At 35.0% G+C, this 20,205-nt stretch overlaps 1 protein-coding gene across 3 annotated transcripts in view; it reads right to left on the bottom strand.

Moving 5' to 3' along the window:
* Positions 1–20,205, bottom strand: part of ABCA13 (ATP binding cassette subfamily A member 13) — a 202,381-nt gene that overhangs the window by 118,120 nt on the left and 64,056 nt on the right. For all 3 annotated transcript variants that reach the window (XM_026843092.1, XM_026843090.1, XM_026843091.1), the window contains exons 26-32: positions 19,194–19,333; positions 13,872–13,985; positions 12,655–12,745; positions 6,548–6,724; positions 4,062–4,362; positions 3,123–3,237; positions 1,530–1,859 (exon numbers count right to left, since the gene is read on the bottom strand). In XM_026843092.1, the coding sequence (XP_026698893.1) occupies positions 1,530–1,859; positions 3,123–3,237; positions 4,062–4,362; positions 6,548–6,724; positions 12,655–12,745; positions 13,872–13,985; positions 19,194–19,333 (1,268 nt within the window). The remainder of the gene's footprint in view (positions 1–1,529; positions 1,860–3,122; positions 3,238–4,061; positions 4,363–6,547; positions 6,725–12,654; positions 12,746–13,871; positions 13,986–19,193; positions 19,334–20,205) is intronic.

Raw genomic sequence — 20,205 nt, 5'->3', positions numbered from 1 at the left:
GACCAGAACTCAAGAGACAGAAGCAGAAGGAACAGGCACACTGGGTACTATATGCTAAGACAACATTTTTGTGAAAGGAAATAATATTTGACTTCCAAGAAGCAACACAGTCATGCTATATCACAAAAGTACAAAATGAAAAAATAAGCAAGTTAGTGATGTATTATAACAAGGAAGTGTGACTGAAGATCAAGGGCAAAACACTGGCAAGCTCGTGAAGGCTGATGGGGAGATCCAAAGCATTACTAAAATTAATAAGCATTACTCAGAGAAAAATTTCTGCAGTTTAAAAGTGAGCTAAAATAGAAGTTCATTTTAGCTCTTATTTTAAAAGAATGCAATTAAATAAGGTTTCTGCACCATTTGATACAAAAGGAACACATCCTACTAGCTGTCTGAAGAAGTATGACATAGGCTGCTATATAGAAAGTATTCAAAATCATTAGTAGCATGGACTACGTTTTCGTAGAGAGAAGTTAATGATAAATCCCATTACCTGAGTCCCTGCCTCTTACATTGCTAAGATTTCACCATCTCCCTTCTTGGCATCTCCCCTCTCTTCAAAAATTATTGCCTTTTACACATGCTGCTTCTGATTATCAGCAAATGCAGGATATCTGAAGAGTTATTTTGAAATAACTTGCACACTTTAAAATCAGGTTATCTGATGGATACTTTTCCCTCTCCGTGGCCCATAGGAAGGGGAAAAAAGCAACAACAGATTTTTTTATTTTTTTTTTTTAAATCCACCCTTCTTATACTAAAATTCTGCACTCTTACATCCATGCTTACTTGTATGAAAAGAACCGATGTATTTTGTCTGACCAATTGACACTGAAAAAGTGTCCATTTCTTTAAATAGTGTAAGAATTATTCCACCAGCTTAATTTGATAAGTGAATTATTTTGAAAGAGTGAAGCCATAATGTGTGAAATACGGTTTGCATTGTATGATGGTAATATTTGATGTCTCAGTCAGAGATATAGTATGTTAAGACAGCACAAAGACATAAAACAGCCTATGGCATACATAAAACAGGAAAGAACATGGAAGAACCAATGCCAAAGAAACAGATATCTCAGACTGTATAGCTAGATAAGCACTAGATAGATTTCTAATCTAATCCCTAGTTGTACTCAGCAGAGAATCAATCATTAGTTTTCCTCCAAATAAATCATGACTTTCAGGAGTAGCATGTCATCAGGTATGCTTGAAAGTACACTACCATTACAAATATTTTGAGGCTAAAACATGAAGACAGCTCATGAGCATGAGGAATGAAACTTCTTTATATTTTCTCTAGGTTTACAAAATGTCCCTGAATTATTTTTTTTTTTTATTCCTTTCTACATTCAAAACATTTTCGCACTTTGATATCTATTAATGTGACTTATTTCCAGTGAAACACAGAGCAACAGAAACCTGGGGGGGAAAAAAAAAAAAGTAAATGACAGTCTAAAGTTTCAAAAGTATGAAAATCCACATCACGGTTGGAGGAGAAAAATTAGAAAAGGAAAAGAAATATTTACCATTATAATCTGTTTGACGAAACTCAACTGGTTCTGCAAGGCCAACAAAACTATGTAGGGTAAAAAGCTGATCATATACACAAGGCTGGCACACATTGCTGCTGTATCAGCACTGCTAAAAAACACTCCCAAAAAATAGCTTAACATAATAACTGTAACTCCAAAATCGAGGAGAAAAAGGAAGATGAGGAAGCCATTGCTATAAGCAAAGATACCACTTGCTTTTAAAATGATGGCCAGAGCACAGCTGCTTATTGTAAGCACAATGACATTCTCCAGAAACCAAGCAAAGAAATGAATGGCTGGATGTACACCCATTGTCTTCATATACTGTAAGATAACATAGCAAAGAGAGTTAAAGTTAGGAAATAAATTTTCTTTTTATTTTCTTTCTTTTTTTCTTTTTTTTTTTTCTTTTTTTTAAAAAGCAAAACATGTTGCCAGCAAGACACTACCAGTTCCCCAAAGGATCATCTTCCCCTTAAATTACTTATCTCTTTCCTCTTTCCCTGTGCTACCTCTTCTGTTGGTCTCTCCTGAATCAAGCACAGTTCTGAGCTGGGCTGCCTCAGCTTATCATATACTAACATGAGGAATCCCAGTGCTCAGGCACAACTCTTACATAGGGTTGCAAGACCAGATGTCAGATTACTGGGTCCTCCAGTGATTAATTTGCCTTTTTATACTCTATAAAGTACTGAGGATATTTACAACACTGTATAAACAAATGTTTTTTTTCCCCAGCTTGCTGATGAACTAAAAGTAATATATGGATATGTTTGTAAAACTTTATGTATTAGCATGCAAACAATTTAGCCCGGTATGAGGTATCACTCCGTTTTTTTTAAAACAAAAACAAAACCAAAACCAAACCAACAAAAACCAAAACACAAACCACCAAACTGCTTTTGGAAACAAGTTAATACTACTTCTGAAGCATTTTTCTTAAAATGAACAAAATTAACTTTATTAAGTTGATTTAATATTTTAAAGCATTAAAAAAAAAATAAGGCCTATCTTACAACACAAAATTTAGAGAAATTAGACAATCCCAAATTCAAAGAAGCATACTCCAGCAGTATAAAGACCAGTATAACTCTTAAAAAAAATAATCATACAGAAAATTAATTTATACAGAAAATTAGCTATTGATATAAGCAAATAATTGTCTAATTTTTTCTGTGTCATCCTCCCTTATATGTCTGATAATTACATAGTACATGGCAAATTTTTAATTTGGTTTAGGAAGTTTTATGATTTTAGACCATATGGAACAAAACACGATAAAGAATCCAAAATAAAAACAATTCTAATCACGACTTTTTTCCAAATAAAAGTTTCCAGCTTCAACTTTTATGTATCTTTCGCTTGTTGATTTTTGTCTCAGGGACAATATTTGCATACTAACAGGACTGATGCTCAATGTTGTGAATCTGAGTTGGCAGCTAGAACTAGAACCTACTGCCCAGAGGAAACAAGTTAAAATAAAGCCAGCTGGATTATGAGTATATAAAAGTACCTCAAAGTTAAAGTCTTGTATTTCAGTAGACTTTAATAAATTATTTTTTTTCCAGAGGCTCATCTACCTCTTACCTCTTCAAGATTAATTTCTCTTTCATAAACCAGCTTGCGAACCATGCCAGCAACTGAAATCATCCATGTTAACATCATCATAAGTGGGAAAAAAAACCCTATATTGTTCAAGAATCTATGAAAGAACATATATGCAGAGTTGTTAAACCCCAGAGGTAAAATTTTTTAGCAGAATGTTAATAGGTTAATACTGGGACTATTCTCAAAGTATGCACAAAATAAGATCTGCTATAAGCAATAAGGTTTATTCTTGTTCTGCTCAGAAATACTTATTTTTCATGTAACAAGCTAAATACATGTATTGGTACTACAATATTATATTAATATTTATCAACAATACAACTAATGTAATCACTCTTTAGGGCTCCATTCAAAGTGAAAGAATTCAGATTTGTGTTTATGGCAATGTTACATATTTGAACAGTAAGGAATAACATAAGCCAGTCAACTTTTTCTCCACTTTAACAGATTTATTACCTTTGACTAATTTTAAATTCTAATAGCCAGGATGTTTTGTTTGTTTTACAAAGAACAATCCTACAATTTTTCTTTTACTTCATCAACTTCACACCGGATTTCAACACATACCAAGGGCCAGTTTACAGTTTGTGTACAGGACAACTAAGTATGGAAAGTGGGTTTCTTAACATAATTTAGTTGCACAATATGTTGACAAAGTCTCTGTCCAGCAGAATACTCCACAGTATAGCTGCAAACAGCTCATAAGAGGTCATTTGCCAGGCAGAAGTTGCATAATGTGTTGTAGTCACAACTGTTAAACATTTGCTATGCTGTAATATTCTTGTATTGGACATACTGGTTCAATGGTGTGCTGAGATATGCATTCACCCACTACAAAGACCTAGTAGCTTCCCAAGTACTCTAGCACTAATCTAGTAAGGATAATATATTGAATTTAAAAGCTGAAAGTTTACTTACAGATCACTGGTATGACAAGGGTAAGGCATTGCTTGCACCTGAATGGCTGGCTCTAAGGTATCTGTCCCAGTCTGTGCTGAAATTATTGCCCTTTCAATCATGTCTTGAAGAGGAATAAAGATGTGGTTGTATTTAAACCCATCAGCTGGCAACTTCTGGGGATGCGATTTCCACACGGGGTTTTTAATCAAATCTGTCCTCATGCTATAGAGAACACTGGTTCTAATTGTATATGAAATGTGTCGTGGAAGGAGATTGCTAGAGACTTGCGTCTTGTTCTTCGGTGTATCAAAGATGATACCTGACACAAGAAGAAAAGGAGCTTCATACTCAAGCTTATATGATTTATGCTATTTACATCGCTAACTCAGGATCAGTTGTCATATGATAGTAGGATACATTAACCTGTCAGAGCAGGCCTCTAAAGTTTCTTGACCCTCCAACACAAGAATGGTAAGTTTCATAGAGACTTACATTTTTACATTCATGAATATGAAATGTAAAAAAAAAAAAAAAAAAAAAAATGTGTTTGCAACAATCATTTTTATCTGAGAAAATTTCTTCTGTGATTTTTTTTTTTTTAATTACATTTTGTTCTCTTTGTATCCAGAATTAACTCCTTTTTGGGGACTGATCTCAATTCCACAGTGAAAGCAGCAGCCATAAAATTTGTCCATCAAAGGATAACAGCCCCTGAAAGTGGATGACAAAGTAAACAGTACTGACCCACTAAAATTTACTTTGATTTTTCATTTCCGAGTCAATTACAAAACATCTTTTTTAGCACAGCAGAATTTGCATGTTTATTTTCTCTAGTTCTGTATTTAACCAAAAAAAAAAACACAAAAACAAACAAACAAACAAAAAAAACCCACCAAAAAAAAACAAAAAAAAAAACCCCACAAAACCCAACAAACCACAACCAGGAGGAAACTTAATCTGTAGCTGGAAAGATGAAGTCAAATACAGCAAATTGGCTGTGTTTTATTTCTGGATGACCCAGACTTTTTAGGACTTCTTGATGAATGTGAAATGTTGACCTTTATTCCTTAGAAAAGGAAAGAGATGTCTTACCTACCACCTGGCTCTCAAAGATAATATGATATAGAGTATTTTACTCTGTTGTAAAGCTTATCATTTCAAACTGGCCAATCTCGTTTTCCTTTTACACAAACATTTAATTTCCTAAGACATTTCATGAGGCTATGAAGGCTTCGAAGACTACAAACATAGAAAACAAGGAAAATTCCACTTTAGTTTCATATCTTACTATGGAAAGGAACATATGCCTAGATCTGAACATGTAATATTGGCATGTTGAACACATTAGGTCCCTTAAAATGCCATCTTCTCTCTTTAAGCAGATAAGCCCACAGTACTGGAAAAACTCCCAAGAAATATCTTGGCTTATGTTGGCATATGACCCTTCCCTATGTAAGAAGAAAAGTGGATCTAGAACATGACAATTCAGTTTTCTGGGGACCAAGATCTATCTGACTGTTTCTCCCCTTGAAGAGGAAAACAAACAATTTCACTCCTTACAAAGTACTTCTGAGAAATTTTCCGAAATTATGGTATGGCCTGTCAGTTTTATGTCAATTGAGGGTGGTAATTTCCATGTTCTGCAAATGGAGGTATCATGAACAAATGTAGGATTCCAGACTGAGTAATTTCATTCTCTATAACTGCTTTGATGTCTTCTGGTGTGTACTTACAGGAGTCCAGGGAGACAATAAAAATCAAAACAACAGGGGGGAAAAAAAAAAAAAAAAAGTGGCACACTTTACATAGACTGAAATGGGACACTTTTGGAAACATTACATATAACTTAAATCATTCTATATGAGAAAAGAAAGTGCATAATAAGAAAAACATTCTTGTCTTTTAAACTGTTTTGTACAATTAATTGATTCTTAGCAATAAGGATATAATGCAAGAAAAGGATAGTGTATCCCAGGAAAGAAAGAAATATATCTGTTTCATAAGAATTTATTTACTGTGAATAAACAAGTTAATTTCTCTGACATGTTGGTTTAAGAATAAAGCTTACAAAAAAAACCCCTTCCTTTCCTCCTTTTTGCAAAGCCAAGAATATAAAATTAAAATTCTGAAGGATGTAAACTAGATGATCTTGTCACAATATGTAGTCATTTCCTCAGTAGTATACATTTTTAGCTCTTTTTATTCTACTTTAAATATTTACAACTATAACTTTCAATATTTTGTTAGAAATAACAGAATCCAAGGATTCATTTGGCAGTTCCACAATCAAAACAACAATATAATTAGTCTTCACAGCATAATTTACAGCATTCAAATGTTGGGGAATACCTCTAAGATCAACCTGCTTTATTTTGCCTGTATTACATGTGTTTTCATACATACTTTGAAACTGTGTAAATTTAACCTATCTTATCAATAAACACTGACAACAACTACAAAGTCTGATGTTTTCTGTCAATATGCATTTTAAATAAGGTACTTACTAGCCAAAAGCATATTTTGCTGCATGAGTTCATGAGCCTTCTCTTCCAATTTCTCAACAGAGTCAAAAGGCTGGAAACGGTCCAGTAACACACAGGAAGAGATATTTACTACAAGCTGTGACAACAGGTCAATCTGTTTACTTGCTGAGCTGTTAAGCATCTTGTTCATCATAGTTTCTAAGATGAGGAAACAAATTAGACTTCTTTAGTTTTAATGAACAGAAAGCTATGCTCTCACCTGTACATCCTGTAAGAGTAAATACCATTTGTATTTAAAAAAATGAAGAAGTTTTTAAAAACATAGCAATTTTACTGTGAACTTGTGACAGTGTAGTTCATGTTTCAGTGGCTTTTAAAAGTTCTCATCTACGTTTTCCTTCAATTTCAGAGCAACAAAAATGTAACAAATCCTAGCAGAGTTCAGGAAAGAAACCATGTCCTTGAAGCTGTAGGACTTTTAACATTTCCCTATCTTTCCCTAAGTACTCCCACAAATACAAGTGAGTTACTTTGAATATCACAGTGGAGATCCATCTCTTTCATCTAGTAGTGTTGTTGGAAGTGTGAGAAAAGCAAAACAGCAAAAAAACAGCAAAACACACATTTCCTTAACTCATGGTGCCCAGAGCAAACAGAGGACAGGATGGAGATCCAATGATTTGTGTTGCCGCAGCACCAGTGCAAAGAAAGGTGGAGGCTGCATGGTCCTGTTCTTCCACTTTTCTCAAGGAACATTTAATATGACTAAGCAGATTTATCCCCTGCTCTTCCTCTTCTCTCGAGGACTGTTTTGCAGAACGCTGTGGACCTTATCTCTAATTCTTCCTCTTTTCCCACGAAAACAGCACACACCTCGCACCAGGGAATGTGCTGTATCATCACTCAAGAAACAATGGTTTGACCACAGTCCCACCTACTGACACACGCATAGTTAGATAAATACTACCTTGAGTTTGTTTCTAAGTCAGAGGGATAATAATGCAATATGAAATCAGAGAGACAGATTGATGGGTTTGTGCGCCCCGCCTCCCCTCCCAGCCTCAGGAGGGATGCCTTTTGGTAAGATTTGGGCAGTGAGCTATGTCAAGTGATTACTCAGGAACTAAGTGTGTGTGATTGTAATTGGGTTTTTGTGTGTACAAACCTGCAGTTTATGCATTTATCATAGGCACTCTCAAAGAATCTGTAGATGTTACATAAGAATAAACCATACTATTCAAGAACCTGACTGCTTCCCTTGAACGCAACCGGACCTGTGGCACTTGGGCTGTTTGTGCATCTGGTGTCAGGCCTATAGTTATGCCATAACTGGCATGACTATTCAGAGATAAATCCAGCCGCCCCTAGCCCCTCTAATCTCCGAGGGCCAGATAGAACACAAGGGGGTTCATTTCTTACAAAATTAACTCATTACCTTAAATGCATCATGTGTTGGCCAGTTCTTCTCTTCTTGATATTTCAAATATTTCAAGCACTTTGTCATATAGGGCATAAGCATTTTGACTCAAGCCCCACATTTTAAAAGCATCTGAAAAAAAAGTCTATAAACCCTCTAATTTTAACTCTGATCTTATCTGTGGATTCAGGATGAAAGTATACCTCAGCCAAAGCCTGGTTTCCAAAACCACTGAACCTTCAGAGGATTTCAGGTCTTCAATCATTGGTAGAGAATGTAGAGATAGTGCTATATATCCTTATGTTTGAGAGAATAACAAGAAGGATAGCATGATCTAGAAACAATCTTAACTCATCCGGATTTCATGGGAACATCTGGATTTCTCAAATAATAAAAAATGTTATAAAACATCCACACAAGTTTCCATCTTGAATTTTTCAAGACTCACTTGAAGATATAGGCTTTAAAAAGAATAGGTGATCAGCTCATTTGATAACAGTGGTGTCAGACAAACCCTGGATCATAGGTGTTATTCAGTGAGAGCACAGGAAATATTACAATATCTAGAAGGCAGGTAAGTGGAAAAATGCACAAAGTAGTCTGGAGAAGAGACACGATTTCCAGTGAGAAAGGAGAAAGATCACAAGAAGAAAAAGTGGAGGAACCAATAGTCTAGAACTTGAAAGACAGTCAAGCAATGACAGGGTGAATTAACTGAGGGAAGAGAGTGCCAAATACAGATCCAATATGTCCTATTTACTGCTATCCTTGAGGAGGACAACAAAGGAAATACCTATGCTGCTACTTGTTTTGTGGCATTAGACAGAACTGAATATTCCTAACTTTAAGCCCAAGTAGCAGGGTTAAGGTTTCACATATATTTTTGTATTTATGTATATACACATATGTGTAATTATATATAGCCATATATATACACATACAAAACAAAAATCACCAGAGATCTCTTTACCAGGTGATCTCTGAAAGACCTTAATTTGAAACTGATAATTAACTAAAAAAGCTTCTTTATTATGAATTAAACTATTGAATATTTTAGCGTTAAGAAATACCAACTAGCTTGCTGCTTGCTTGGAGTACAGCATACTTCAACATTTCCGGAACAAAATATTCTCTTTCACAATGTGCACAGACATATATATGAACAGATACAAACCTCAGGAAAGTTTTAGAATTAAGATCTATAGAATTGCCTGTCTTTTATTTTTCCAGTTTATAAATGTAACAATTACTAATTAGAAACTTGGCAAATCCATTTTCATTATTATCTTCATAGTTTATTATATACCAACTCAGTCCTTATATTCCACTTAGCTTGTTTAACCTATCATTAAGTAACTGGGAGGAAATACAGCTGGTTTATGTAAAGCTACTAGGTAGAAGTACTAATTAAGTAAAAGGTTGCAAGAAGAATAAATTAGAATAAACCAGGAATTAATTTAGGTCAGAAATTAAGAGAGAGTTTCTAGTTATCAGATGATTTTGGAAGAGAAGAGGAGGCTGAGGGGAGACCTCATCGCCCTCTACAGCTACCTGAAAGGGGGTTGCAGAGAGCTGGGGGTGAGTCTCTTTAACCAAGTAACAAGTGATAGGACAGGAGGTAACTACCTCAAGTTGCACCAGAGAAGGTCTGGACTAGATATTAGGAAGCATTTCTTCACAGAAGCGGTTGTTGGACATTGGAATGGGCTGCCCAGGGAGGAGGTGGAGTCCCCATCCCTGGAGGGGTTTAAGAGTTGGGCTGACATAGCGCTGAGGGATATGGTGTAGTTGGGAACTGTTAATGTTAGGTTAATGGTTGGACTGGATGATCTTCAAGATCTTTTCCAACATAGACAATTATGTGATTCTGTGGTGGTGGCACAGTTTTCAGTGATGTTAGAGATATTTGTTTCCAGCTTTCTATGTACACATAAAACTACTTTATTACAATGAGGGCAGCAGAGAGGTAGCATAGAGAGAAACTGCCTGTTTTTTTTTTTTATCCTGGCTGTTATATCCCAGGTCACATGTAGCTCTCTAATGGAGATTCCTTGGTAGTGAAAAAACATTTCACATTTGGGAGAAATCACAGAAGGACAAGAGAGACACTCAGTGAGCAAGAATCTAAAAAAAGAGCCTGCAGCACACCTGCCTCCCAGTGCCTTGAGAGGTGCGTAAGGACTGTGCCCAGCAAGGAGCTCACACTACACTCAGGAAATCATTGCAAATTGCTGTATTGGACAGCAAGCAGAGAGAAATACAGTTGCCTTGCCTGCACAAAGCTAGTTTAGAAAGTGGTTTAAAAAGAAAACCACAAACTTTTATGTACTCAGTTAAATATTTACTTTGTTCCAAGTGAGTAAAACTGACATAGTAACCTTGTAAAACAGTTTTAGAAATTGGTAACTTTGTGAGGTCTTATAGCATGATAATTTTATAGTGAAGTTGGAAGAGTTCTACAATTCATTCTGTGTCCATGACACTTTCCAGAAGGAGTAGCAGCATGAAAAGCATGTGACTAAGACTGTTAACCATTTTTAAAGAATTGTAAAGAAGTAAAAATAAGATACAAACATAAGTACCTTGGATTTGAGCATAATTAGAAGTCATCTTAATGCAAGCGTAGATATAATAAAGGAAGGGAATATTTGCTTTAGTTAGAAAACAAAATACATAATCACGCTGATTAGGTGATTTTAGAAAACTTGAGCTTTGCATGGAAATAAACAGATTGTTAGTGATAAAACCAATAACATATATGGATACATTTAAGACTTTAATTGGATCCAGGCAAGATAATTACAGGACTAAAAACCTGATGCAGTATAAGAGTAATGAATTTAAAAAAACCCCATAAGAACAGAGGTTTACAATAACAGCTGCACATGATTATAGAATAATAAAATGAACAAAAAAGCATATACAAAACCAACATAATATTAAGAGGGCATAGGCATTTTTCAAAAGGCAAAAGGACAAAGCGAATCTGTAGAAAGAAGTGTAATCAAAATGTAAATGCAGAAGAGTGCTCTGGTACTTTGGACAGATCAGCTTCTCAAAGGCTTAAATGCTATTGTGATCTACAGTCCATATTGATTTTCACTTTTTGCATTATTTATTTTTATCACATGTATTCCATTAAAATAAAGACATTCTAGTTTCGTAAGTCATTCCACTTAAATGTTTGTCTGTATTCACCATCCAAGACTATTCATCATTTATTACACATTGCCAAATATCCTTAGCTCTTTCAAAAAGCTATAGCTTGCAAAACACATGCACAGATTTCTATGATTATGTTGTCTGCAACAGTGAAAATGGACCTGAGAAGTCCAGAGATCTTGCTGTGTTTCCAGCAGGCTTTGCAGGTTAAGAGACTTGCTATTTGCTCCCACCTGTCTTTCCAATTGTGTGATTCTGTGAGGGTTTTTTTCAGTTGTATTGTGATCCAGCTTCACCATGACAGGTGAGCTGTGCCTGAACCAGTCTAGGCAGTTTAGTCGTTAAGAAAATCTTCCTGGGAGATAGCAGATTCAAGTTTGAGTCCATTGCCTGAGGATACTGAGCCCAGATTCTTTACTTTCTGGATCGAATTCTGGACACCATTTGCCTTTTTTTTTTTTTTTTTTTTTTTTTTTTTTTTTTTTTTTTGTGTGTGTGTGTGTGTGTGAAAATGTGCACAGTTAGCCTTCAAAACAGCTTTCAAATTAAGGCTAGTTTCAGTTAAATCTCACATACTATATGCAAAAGAAAAGTCAAGAGCTTCAGCTCACACCAACCATGACAGGACCATCTCGGGGCAGTTGTGCAATTTAAGACTGAGAACACACTGCATCATTCACAAGCTCTCAGGAACTTCAGTGGATTTTGTCCATCTCCTGCTTAGAGGCAGGTACCGAAATTCAATAAAAATGACACTTCAGGTACATTTATGCACTTAATTTAGCTCCAGACTTAATTCTTTGACTGCAGAGCAGACTTAATAACCTGTATTGTTGTAAAGTCCATTTTCTTCCAGCAATGAGGGCCACACAGCCCCTTCATAAGGGAATCTGAGAGCTCATCACTGCCCTCCTCCAACAAACAACCAGAACAGTTTTGTGTCTGGCACATAATTATCCTAACACCCACTGATAACTACACAGATCTGTCCTCTCTACCACTCTCCTCCTCTAGGAAACACCCAGCTCCCTTTTACGTGATGTCACACTATCTGTTATTGCATTTTATCCCACTCATTTCTCTTTCTAGTCCTCCAAACCATGAACTTTTTTTAAATTACACAGACAGCTTTTGATTAAACACACTGTATCTCATTTTCTATTTACTTCCATTTAAGTGTATAGATTTCCTTCAAAATTTACAACAAATTTTACTACTACCTAATGGAACTGTGGCTACTGGGATTACTTCTCCCTTCCCTCCTTTTAAGTATAGCTCCTATGTTAATAACTCTCCCATGGCAATTTTCCACTTCTAATTTGTTACCAGATTTTCCAAGTCTTTCAATATTTTGAAATGCAAATTATCCAGTCACTCAGTAGAAAAAAGACGATTAGAAATATTTGAGACTATCTCAACAAGAGAACTTAAAGTCTGCTAATTTAGTATCATTTAAGTAGGTAAAACATTCAATTTCAACCGAAAGTAGTTCTAAGTTCAAGTTAAAGTCTAGTAAGGGTAATCAGTGCATATACTTTTATGTACATACCATATAGTTGCATTTTTTTCAAGAGTTCTTCCATGTCAATATCCAAATTACTTTCTATGAAGTGCTTTATGAAATTGCTTTGCAGTGCTTCCTAAAATGAAATGTGTTAGAAGTTACATGAGGTTTATCATCTCTAAAGGAATATAAAATACACATATGCATTCATGTTCAATTCCATTACCGATTTTTCCTGCATAACACTGGAGAAGTCACTTAGCTTCTCCATATCTTCAGCCTTCCCCTCTTAACAGGTTAGCTCCACACATTTCAAATAAACAGCAGAACATATACTCCCCAATACTGTACATCACTGTCCTCTTTTACTGCAAATATTTTAACTGTGAGTCCGTTCTAATGTCCTTGCAAACCTGCTGGGACAGAAACCTATATTCTTCTCCTGCAGGACTTTTGGGACATTACACTATTAGCACTAGAAGTAGTAAAATAAATATATTTAAATACTGGCATTTGGGAATTCCTTTTACATTACTTTAGCTTTACTTCATTTGCCAAGTTCTAAGGGGGGGATGATTATTAGCTCTACAAGAGCATAATGGGATCTTAAAGTCTAATGCATGATTACTAGCAGAACTCCTTAAATGAATTTAAAAGTAACAGTTCAACTGATATGTATGAGCCATGACAGAATTCTGCTTGCTTTCCCAAAGTGTAACAGCCATGCATGTTTTCACAGGTCAAACATGGCAAAACTAAATTTTACTGGGAAGAAAAAAGGATATCGATATGTAGAATGGGAAAAATCCCAGTAACAATGCTCTTTATATTTAATTAATATTTCCCACATCATTTTTTTTTTAATCAGTTACATACACTGTTGGAAAAAGCAAGTGATAAACAAGCAAGTTCAGGAAAAAAAAAAAAAAAACCAAAAAAAAAAACCCATTTTATTTCCTATGACCTTACATTTGCTTTAAATAAGTGTGTCAATCTTGTAGGTGTACCTACTTCCTTTATTTCCCCTATTGCCTGATAATACTGGGCATAGTAAGGTAACATTGCTTTTAAGTATTTTCACCTCGAAAGCTTTTCAATATCACATTGTAGGCTCATAACGTAAAGCTAATCTTCCTATTTTTTAGCTCTTTTTAAACCTAAAGTCAGATAGATTGACAGTTTTATTTTATATGTATAGAAATTCTGTCTAGATCACATAGCAAATAATTGGAAAATAAGAAGCCATCCCACAGTTCACCAACCTGCAGTCGTGAGACCATGAGGACATTTCCACTGCTTTTAAAAACCTCAGACATCCTAAGCCATGTTTCAGAATAAGTCTTCAAGTTTTCCACAAAACCAAAAGTAAAATTAGCCTGGAAAAAAGAATATATGGTAACAAATGAAGTAAAAACTGCATAGCAAATCTTAAGAAACAGAAAAAACTGTCAGGCTTCAGATCTTCTGCAACTCCTCTCCATTTTACTTTGGTAGTCTGTAGTAAGGATATCAGTGTTTTCTTTTTTCTACTTAAGAAATGAAAGGTATTTGTTTCAGTTTCTGAATATGAAGTAAATCAAAGAAAAGTCTTCCTGCAGTGTGTATTCCTCCTACCTGAAGTATCATAAAGACCTCTTTATTCTATAATGTCTCTTTCATACAGGGTATCATAAAGGTGCTTCAGAAAAACAGACAAAATCATACAGATTTTTTGTCTGTGAGTCTTTTATTCAAACTACTTTGAATACATAATAAAAGTGAAAGTTGGAAGGATGGTCTGGAAAATAAATTGAACTGACCAATCAATCTATTTCAAAATACTCTCACAGAGGAAGACTTGAGTATAGCAAAATATTCTCTGTTCCAATCCAACATGTTACAATTTCTCTCTTAGTCACTAGCAAACAACCATCATTTTTTTACAGCCTGTTTAAAAAAAAAAAATCACAAGCATACTCAAGATTAGAAAACATAGCAGTATCTTTCTGTTTAAATTGGTGTTATCAGTCACAGAAGTGCATTTAAGAACAATCTATTACGGTAGAGATCATGACATTTCCCAGCAAAGAGTGTCTGCAATGAGTTGTAAACTCCAATTTGGGACCACACTTTTTGCAATAATTCCTATTGAAAGTACACAGTTTTTGCCATAGTAATTTTAAGTGTCTTTTGCAAAATCCCACTGATAGCACAACATAGGAAAACAATTTGTGGTGGTTCTCTCTTCTTGTTTGTAGCACAGAAGGCCCCAAAGAGACCATTACAGATATTTTAATTCTCCTGAAATAAATAATGCATCCTCTATGAGATTCTCCATGCTACTTTCAGATGGAGAGTTATCCTAAATGTGAAACTAAAGTTTGGTGTCAAATCAGCTAAACCAGTTCTTCTGTTAATAAGCAACACAGAAACCCCATGGACTGAAATCCCAGGCTTGAATATTTGGATCATGTTACCCACTGCACAGGCAGGATGGTGACAAGCTGAGGGAGACCAGAAATGGTGCAAGGGTATAAAACAGCCAGAACGGGAGACCGCTCTTTCCCCAATACAGAGCAAACATGGGTCACAATGGAACACAAGGAGGTCAAATTTTCTGACATCGTTAGAAACTGTTATACCAAACTTCTTGACTTGATTCTGAGCAGTGCAAATGATTTTTTTTTTTCCCACTTTCAGAGAGCTATAGTAACCATAATGTGCTTGTATTCAACTTCCTTATACAAACAACAACAAAACCTACTGCAGCAGCATGGATTTTTAGAAAAGATGAACTTTATATAATGTTGAAGCATATTTGAAAGAAATTATAAGCAGCAAAGGGGTAAGCTGTGTGCAGGAGGTACAGAGAAATTTTAATGCAGCATAGACAAAACTGAACAAATCTATATTGCCTAAAAAAAAAAAAAAGATTTGAGAGACTTGAGAAAGATCATATTGGTGCTCACACACACTACACAGCAGGAAGCTACTAGGAAGCATCCTTTTAAAAAATCCAAATCCAAATGAGAATACAAGAAAAACTAGGCAAAAAAGGTGCTTTTTTAAAATTTTTTTGTCTTCTCATTCACCACAGTAGGCTTTTGGGAAGTTCCTGTGTCAGAAGCCTTCTATATGACGAACACTTTAGAGAATCTGTCTCAAATTGAAGCACCAGTACAAAAAAAGACCATACAATCTAAGAAAACAAACAATAAGTAGTTTCCAGGACAAGGTAACATCCAGACAAGAATTCTAAGAGTGCTCAAGGACTAAATAGTTGAAGTACTCACTGTAGTGTAACCTTCTGATTAAAATTCCCTTGTTATCCAGGAACCAGAAAATAACAAATGCAATGATATTCATAAAGATGATAGGGGAACCAGAGGACTACAGACTAATAACTCTAAAATCTGTACTAAGCAAATTTTAATTTTGTTATAATAATAATAGTAAATTACAATAAAGAGTAGTAGTGGAGAGAGAGACTAGAAATAAATATCGTTGGGAGATATAAACACAAGATTTTAAAAAAGAAGTTGCCTCAGTTGAAGTACAAGCAAATGAGGAAGAGGTCATTGATGCAGCATATCTCACTATAGGCACTATGAATACTAAGGGTTTATAGAAGCTCAAAAAGCAAGTGAACAAATCATAGCAGGAAAGTCCTGGCAAGCCTGACCCTTAAGTTTTTGAAAGTTGGGACAGTATTTGGGGGGAATATCACTTTACTGACATATTCTTTAGTTCTTACCTATACAGCATTACTGTAGAAATCAGAACCTAAAATGGAATGCTTAATCTTACATGGTAAAGCAACTCCCATGTGTTTGTATGCTAATGACTAGCTGGACTTTGATGTTTAATAGAAATTCTCTTCAAGTTCTTTTCTTCCTGATCAATGAAGATCCATTAAAATAAATATTCTTTATAACACCTAGGCTGGATATTGCCTTTGATTAAAATTAGTCTTCAATATCCAGTCTTGTCTGGATTGAATATGTCTAAGCCTCCTACTGATGTAAGAATAAATAAAAATGTTATTTTGAGCTTACAGAACTGCTTTTATTATGACATCTTTTAACAGACTGACAAGTCAAGTGTGCTTATGCAAAGCCAGAGAGGATATGTAAGTTTAGAATAAGAACTTACTCAGCTCATTATGAATTTTTCTAATTATACTAGAAAGTAAGGCAGGGAACTGAAATTAATGAATTTGCTAGACTGGCTTTCTTTCATTTCTCATTGTCTTGCTACATTTATGGGTTTTTATGTAGAGATGTGTGTGTGTGTGTATATATATATATATATATATATATTTTCCGACTGTTCCAATTAAAAAGAAATAGCACAAAGTTGTGCCAATGTGATTGCCTGAATATAAGATCTACTCTGAGAATCTTTTGAAATAATAAATACTTTCATAATATAATCTCATCAGTAGTGAAAAGTTCAATTGCGAAAGCACGGATCAAAGACATCACACATGGTCTTTGAACTCCTGGATGCCAGCTGCTACTGAACATTTTTTCTCTCAGTCAGCACTGCAGCCTGTAGGTTTTTTTCACTTTCATTGTTATTCTACACATTAAAACTGTTGACTTCTCAGAAGGTAAAACCAGCAACCTCACAATTTATCGAAGAATGGTCAATTACAAAGTCTTAATAAAAATAGTCCATGTGAAAAATTTACAAATATATCTTAGTACACAAACATCAATGTTCTTTATAGCTTTAATCCTCTACTTTTTATTCTAGTAAATAGCTGTCATGGGGTCACATAGTCCAAAGCAAATTAAAACTTCTGTTCCAATTTCAGTAGGCTCTGTAAGGGCTACAAGGTCAACTTTTAGTAGCCATGTTCAAGATATCTGGGATAATATTTTATGTTTAAATTTTGTTTCTATTCAAGCAATAGCTGATAGGCTTCTGTACTAAAACAAATTTTAAAATTGCTGAAGAAACTTTCCTTCTACTTTCATATTTAAACATAAACAGATACACATTCCTAATTGCCTGTTAGGTTTACAGGTTTGGGGGAAAGGTGAGTGTGTATTTATACAGGTTCCTGAATAAGGTGATGGAACTCTTGTGAGCCTGAGAATACATGAGAATGAGAGATTATGCTAGAGGCATCTACCAGAATCTTTGTATTGTTCCAGAGCATTAAAAAAAAAAATACCACAAAAAAAAAAAAAAGCCACAAAACCAAAAACAAACCAAGAACACAAACAAACTTCATTCTCAACTGTATTACTCAGTCTTGATTTCACTAAAAGATCTATAGGGGAACACAACATATGTCAGGAGATTTATCTTTCTTATAGATGCTTTTAAGAATGTAGTTTTGACTTATTGGCAAAATAATGTGGAAATGTCTTAAGTGCATTATACTAAATGTCACTGTAACAGAGAATTATGTATTCAAAAATATTTGGATTTTTTATAATTTCTTACAACTTATTTTTTATAGAATTTCCATCTATAAAGAAAATATTTATTTTTAGCTGACTAAATATTTCAAATTAATTATACTCGACTCCTGAGAGATGGCCTGTTGCCCTAATTGGGTTCTTTAACTACAAAATATGAAATCACTGAAATTTTATTTTCTATTCGTAGCAGGAACTATAGTTACCTAGTATCTGCTACCTAATACATGCTTTTTAGCTTAGCTTTTTTTACTGTCTTTTAGAGCATAAGTCAGAATACCAAGATGTACTCCATTTACACAGAAAATAGTCACCATCAGATTTAAAGTTACTACAGTCTTTTTGTGTACCACTTATAAGCAGCAATGTTTTTTTCTATATTTCAAATTAACCCAAATTACCATTGTCACAATACATAACATTCAGGGTAAAAATCATGTGTCTGCAAGATAAATGCAAAATTTGCACAGAACTCTAATGTGTATTTATAATAAGTCATCATCCCTCCTCCTACAGAAGTGCCTCAAAGCTAGTCATGAACAAACATGTCTTTGTAGAGAATCATGCTCAAGACAAAGCACCTACCATACCAAAACTGCAGAGACAGTAAAAACTGTTGAATAATATCAAGTCATCAGTGTCCACACCTATGGCAGCTCAACTACTGCTGGTCATTCATACTACTGGTGTTAGAAACATAATCAGGAAGGATGCACTGTAGGCTGGTTGCTTTTTATTTTTTAAACACAGCTCAGTGACTCTCTCATAACAGGCTTTTGCTCCTGGGGTGTCCATTCCCCATGTTTCCCTATGCTGCCCCATTAGAGTTCCCATCATAAGAAAATATTGAGGGCAAAAGCTCACTTGGAACCTGCACCTTGATACAGGTTCACATGACACTTCTTTTAATGTGTTCTTTTTAATCTTTCTATACAAGCGTTAAGAAACTTTGAAAATTCTGCTTTTCACACTGAAGCGAAACAACTGTAAGAAGTTAAGAGAAATATTAAGCTTTAAGTGGGAACAAGGTGAGAACGCAGAAAACAGGGTGGATCCAGTTTTCTGAAAGGCAATTATCTAATTGCTTCTACCTACCCTGAGAGAAATGGACCTTTAAAATGAAGTACAAAGACAAAATCAATAAACAGAAATAGTGTTTCTTTTGATACTCACTTTCTCCATGACGAGGTCAATCATGTTGATGTTTGAATTGTACAGTATCTTCCCATGTAATAAAGGTTTCAGGAAAGTCCATAGCAAAGCCCCATTAGAAGATTGCAAAATCTCCTGATAAAGCTTCAAGCAAAATGGAGCTGCAAAATAACAAAGACAGTCACATTTATGACAGACAAAACAGGTGAGGTTGGATTATTATTATTAATTAAAAGAAAATCTTGAGCCTTAATGTAAGATCTGCCATAGCACCATGCCAAATACCATCTGCCACTAAGCAATCACTACAGGTCCTTGAATAGAAACTGGTTAACCACAGTCTACAATAGTCTTGAGGATGCAGAACTCTAAATATTGGACAAGAAAAAAAATATTTTAATCCAAATGTTACTGTAAAAGCCAGAAAAGGAACTCTCTAAGACTCATTTTGGAGTTTTAGAAAGCAGGCATTCTTTATTGCAGCACTGGGTGAACATGTGAATAGCTTCGCAAAGGTGAACATGCCCCCATATCTATAAGTGGCAGCTAATATACAGTGAGATTATACATATTGATAACTTTTCCAAGAAATTAGTTACATATGCATTAGATTTCCTGGAACTAATTATAATATCTGCATCCTAATTACACATGTGTTTTCTTGCTGGGTGGTGGTCTCGAGGGGTCCCTGGTGGTTGTGGCAGTCTTCCTCACTGTGTCTGCTGGTTGACCTCATTGCTCACGCATGTTCACAAAAGTCTGTTTAGGAGGCGTTGTGCAGCTTTGTTGTGTCTTAGCTGGTTTAATTTGTCCTGACCTAGTTCCTGTTATCTTCAAGAATAGACCCCAACTGTCTTATTTACTACTGTCTTATCTTCAAACCCCTTTCTTCTTCATGCTTGTGAAAAGCAGTCTGTGAACCCCATGTATCCTAAAAGATACATTACTGCATTTTAGAGTGGAAGGACACATGCAAAACCTCTGCTAAATGAATGCTGAGTGAAGAGTCACCTGTTTTGCCAATTATTAGGCC

The sequence above is a fragment of the Athene cunicularia genome (genome assembly GCF_003259725.1).
Source record: "Athene cunicularia isolate RWA chromosome 2 unlocalized genomic scaffold, athCun1 chr2_part1, whole genome shotgun sequence".
NCBI classification, from domain to species: Eukaryota; Metazoa; Chordata; class Aves; order Strigiformes; family Strigidae; genus Athene; species Athene cunicularia.
The sequence above is the reverse complement of the archived record's forward strand: the minus strand, read 5'-3'. Positions and strand labels throughout refer to the sequence as shown.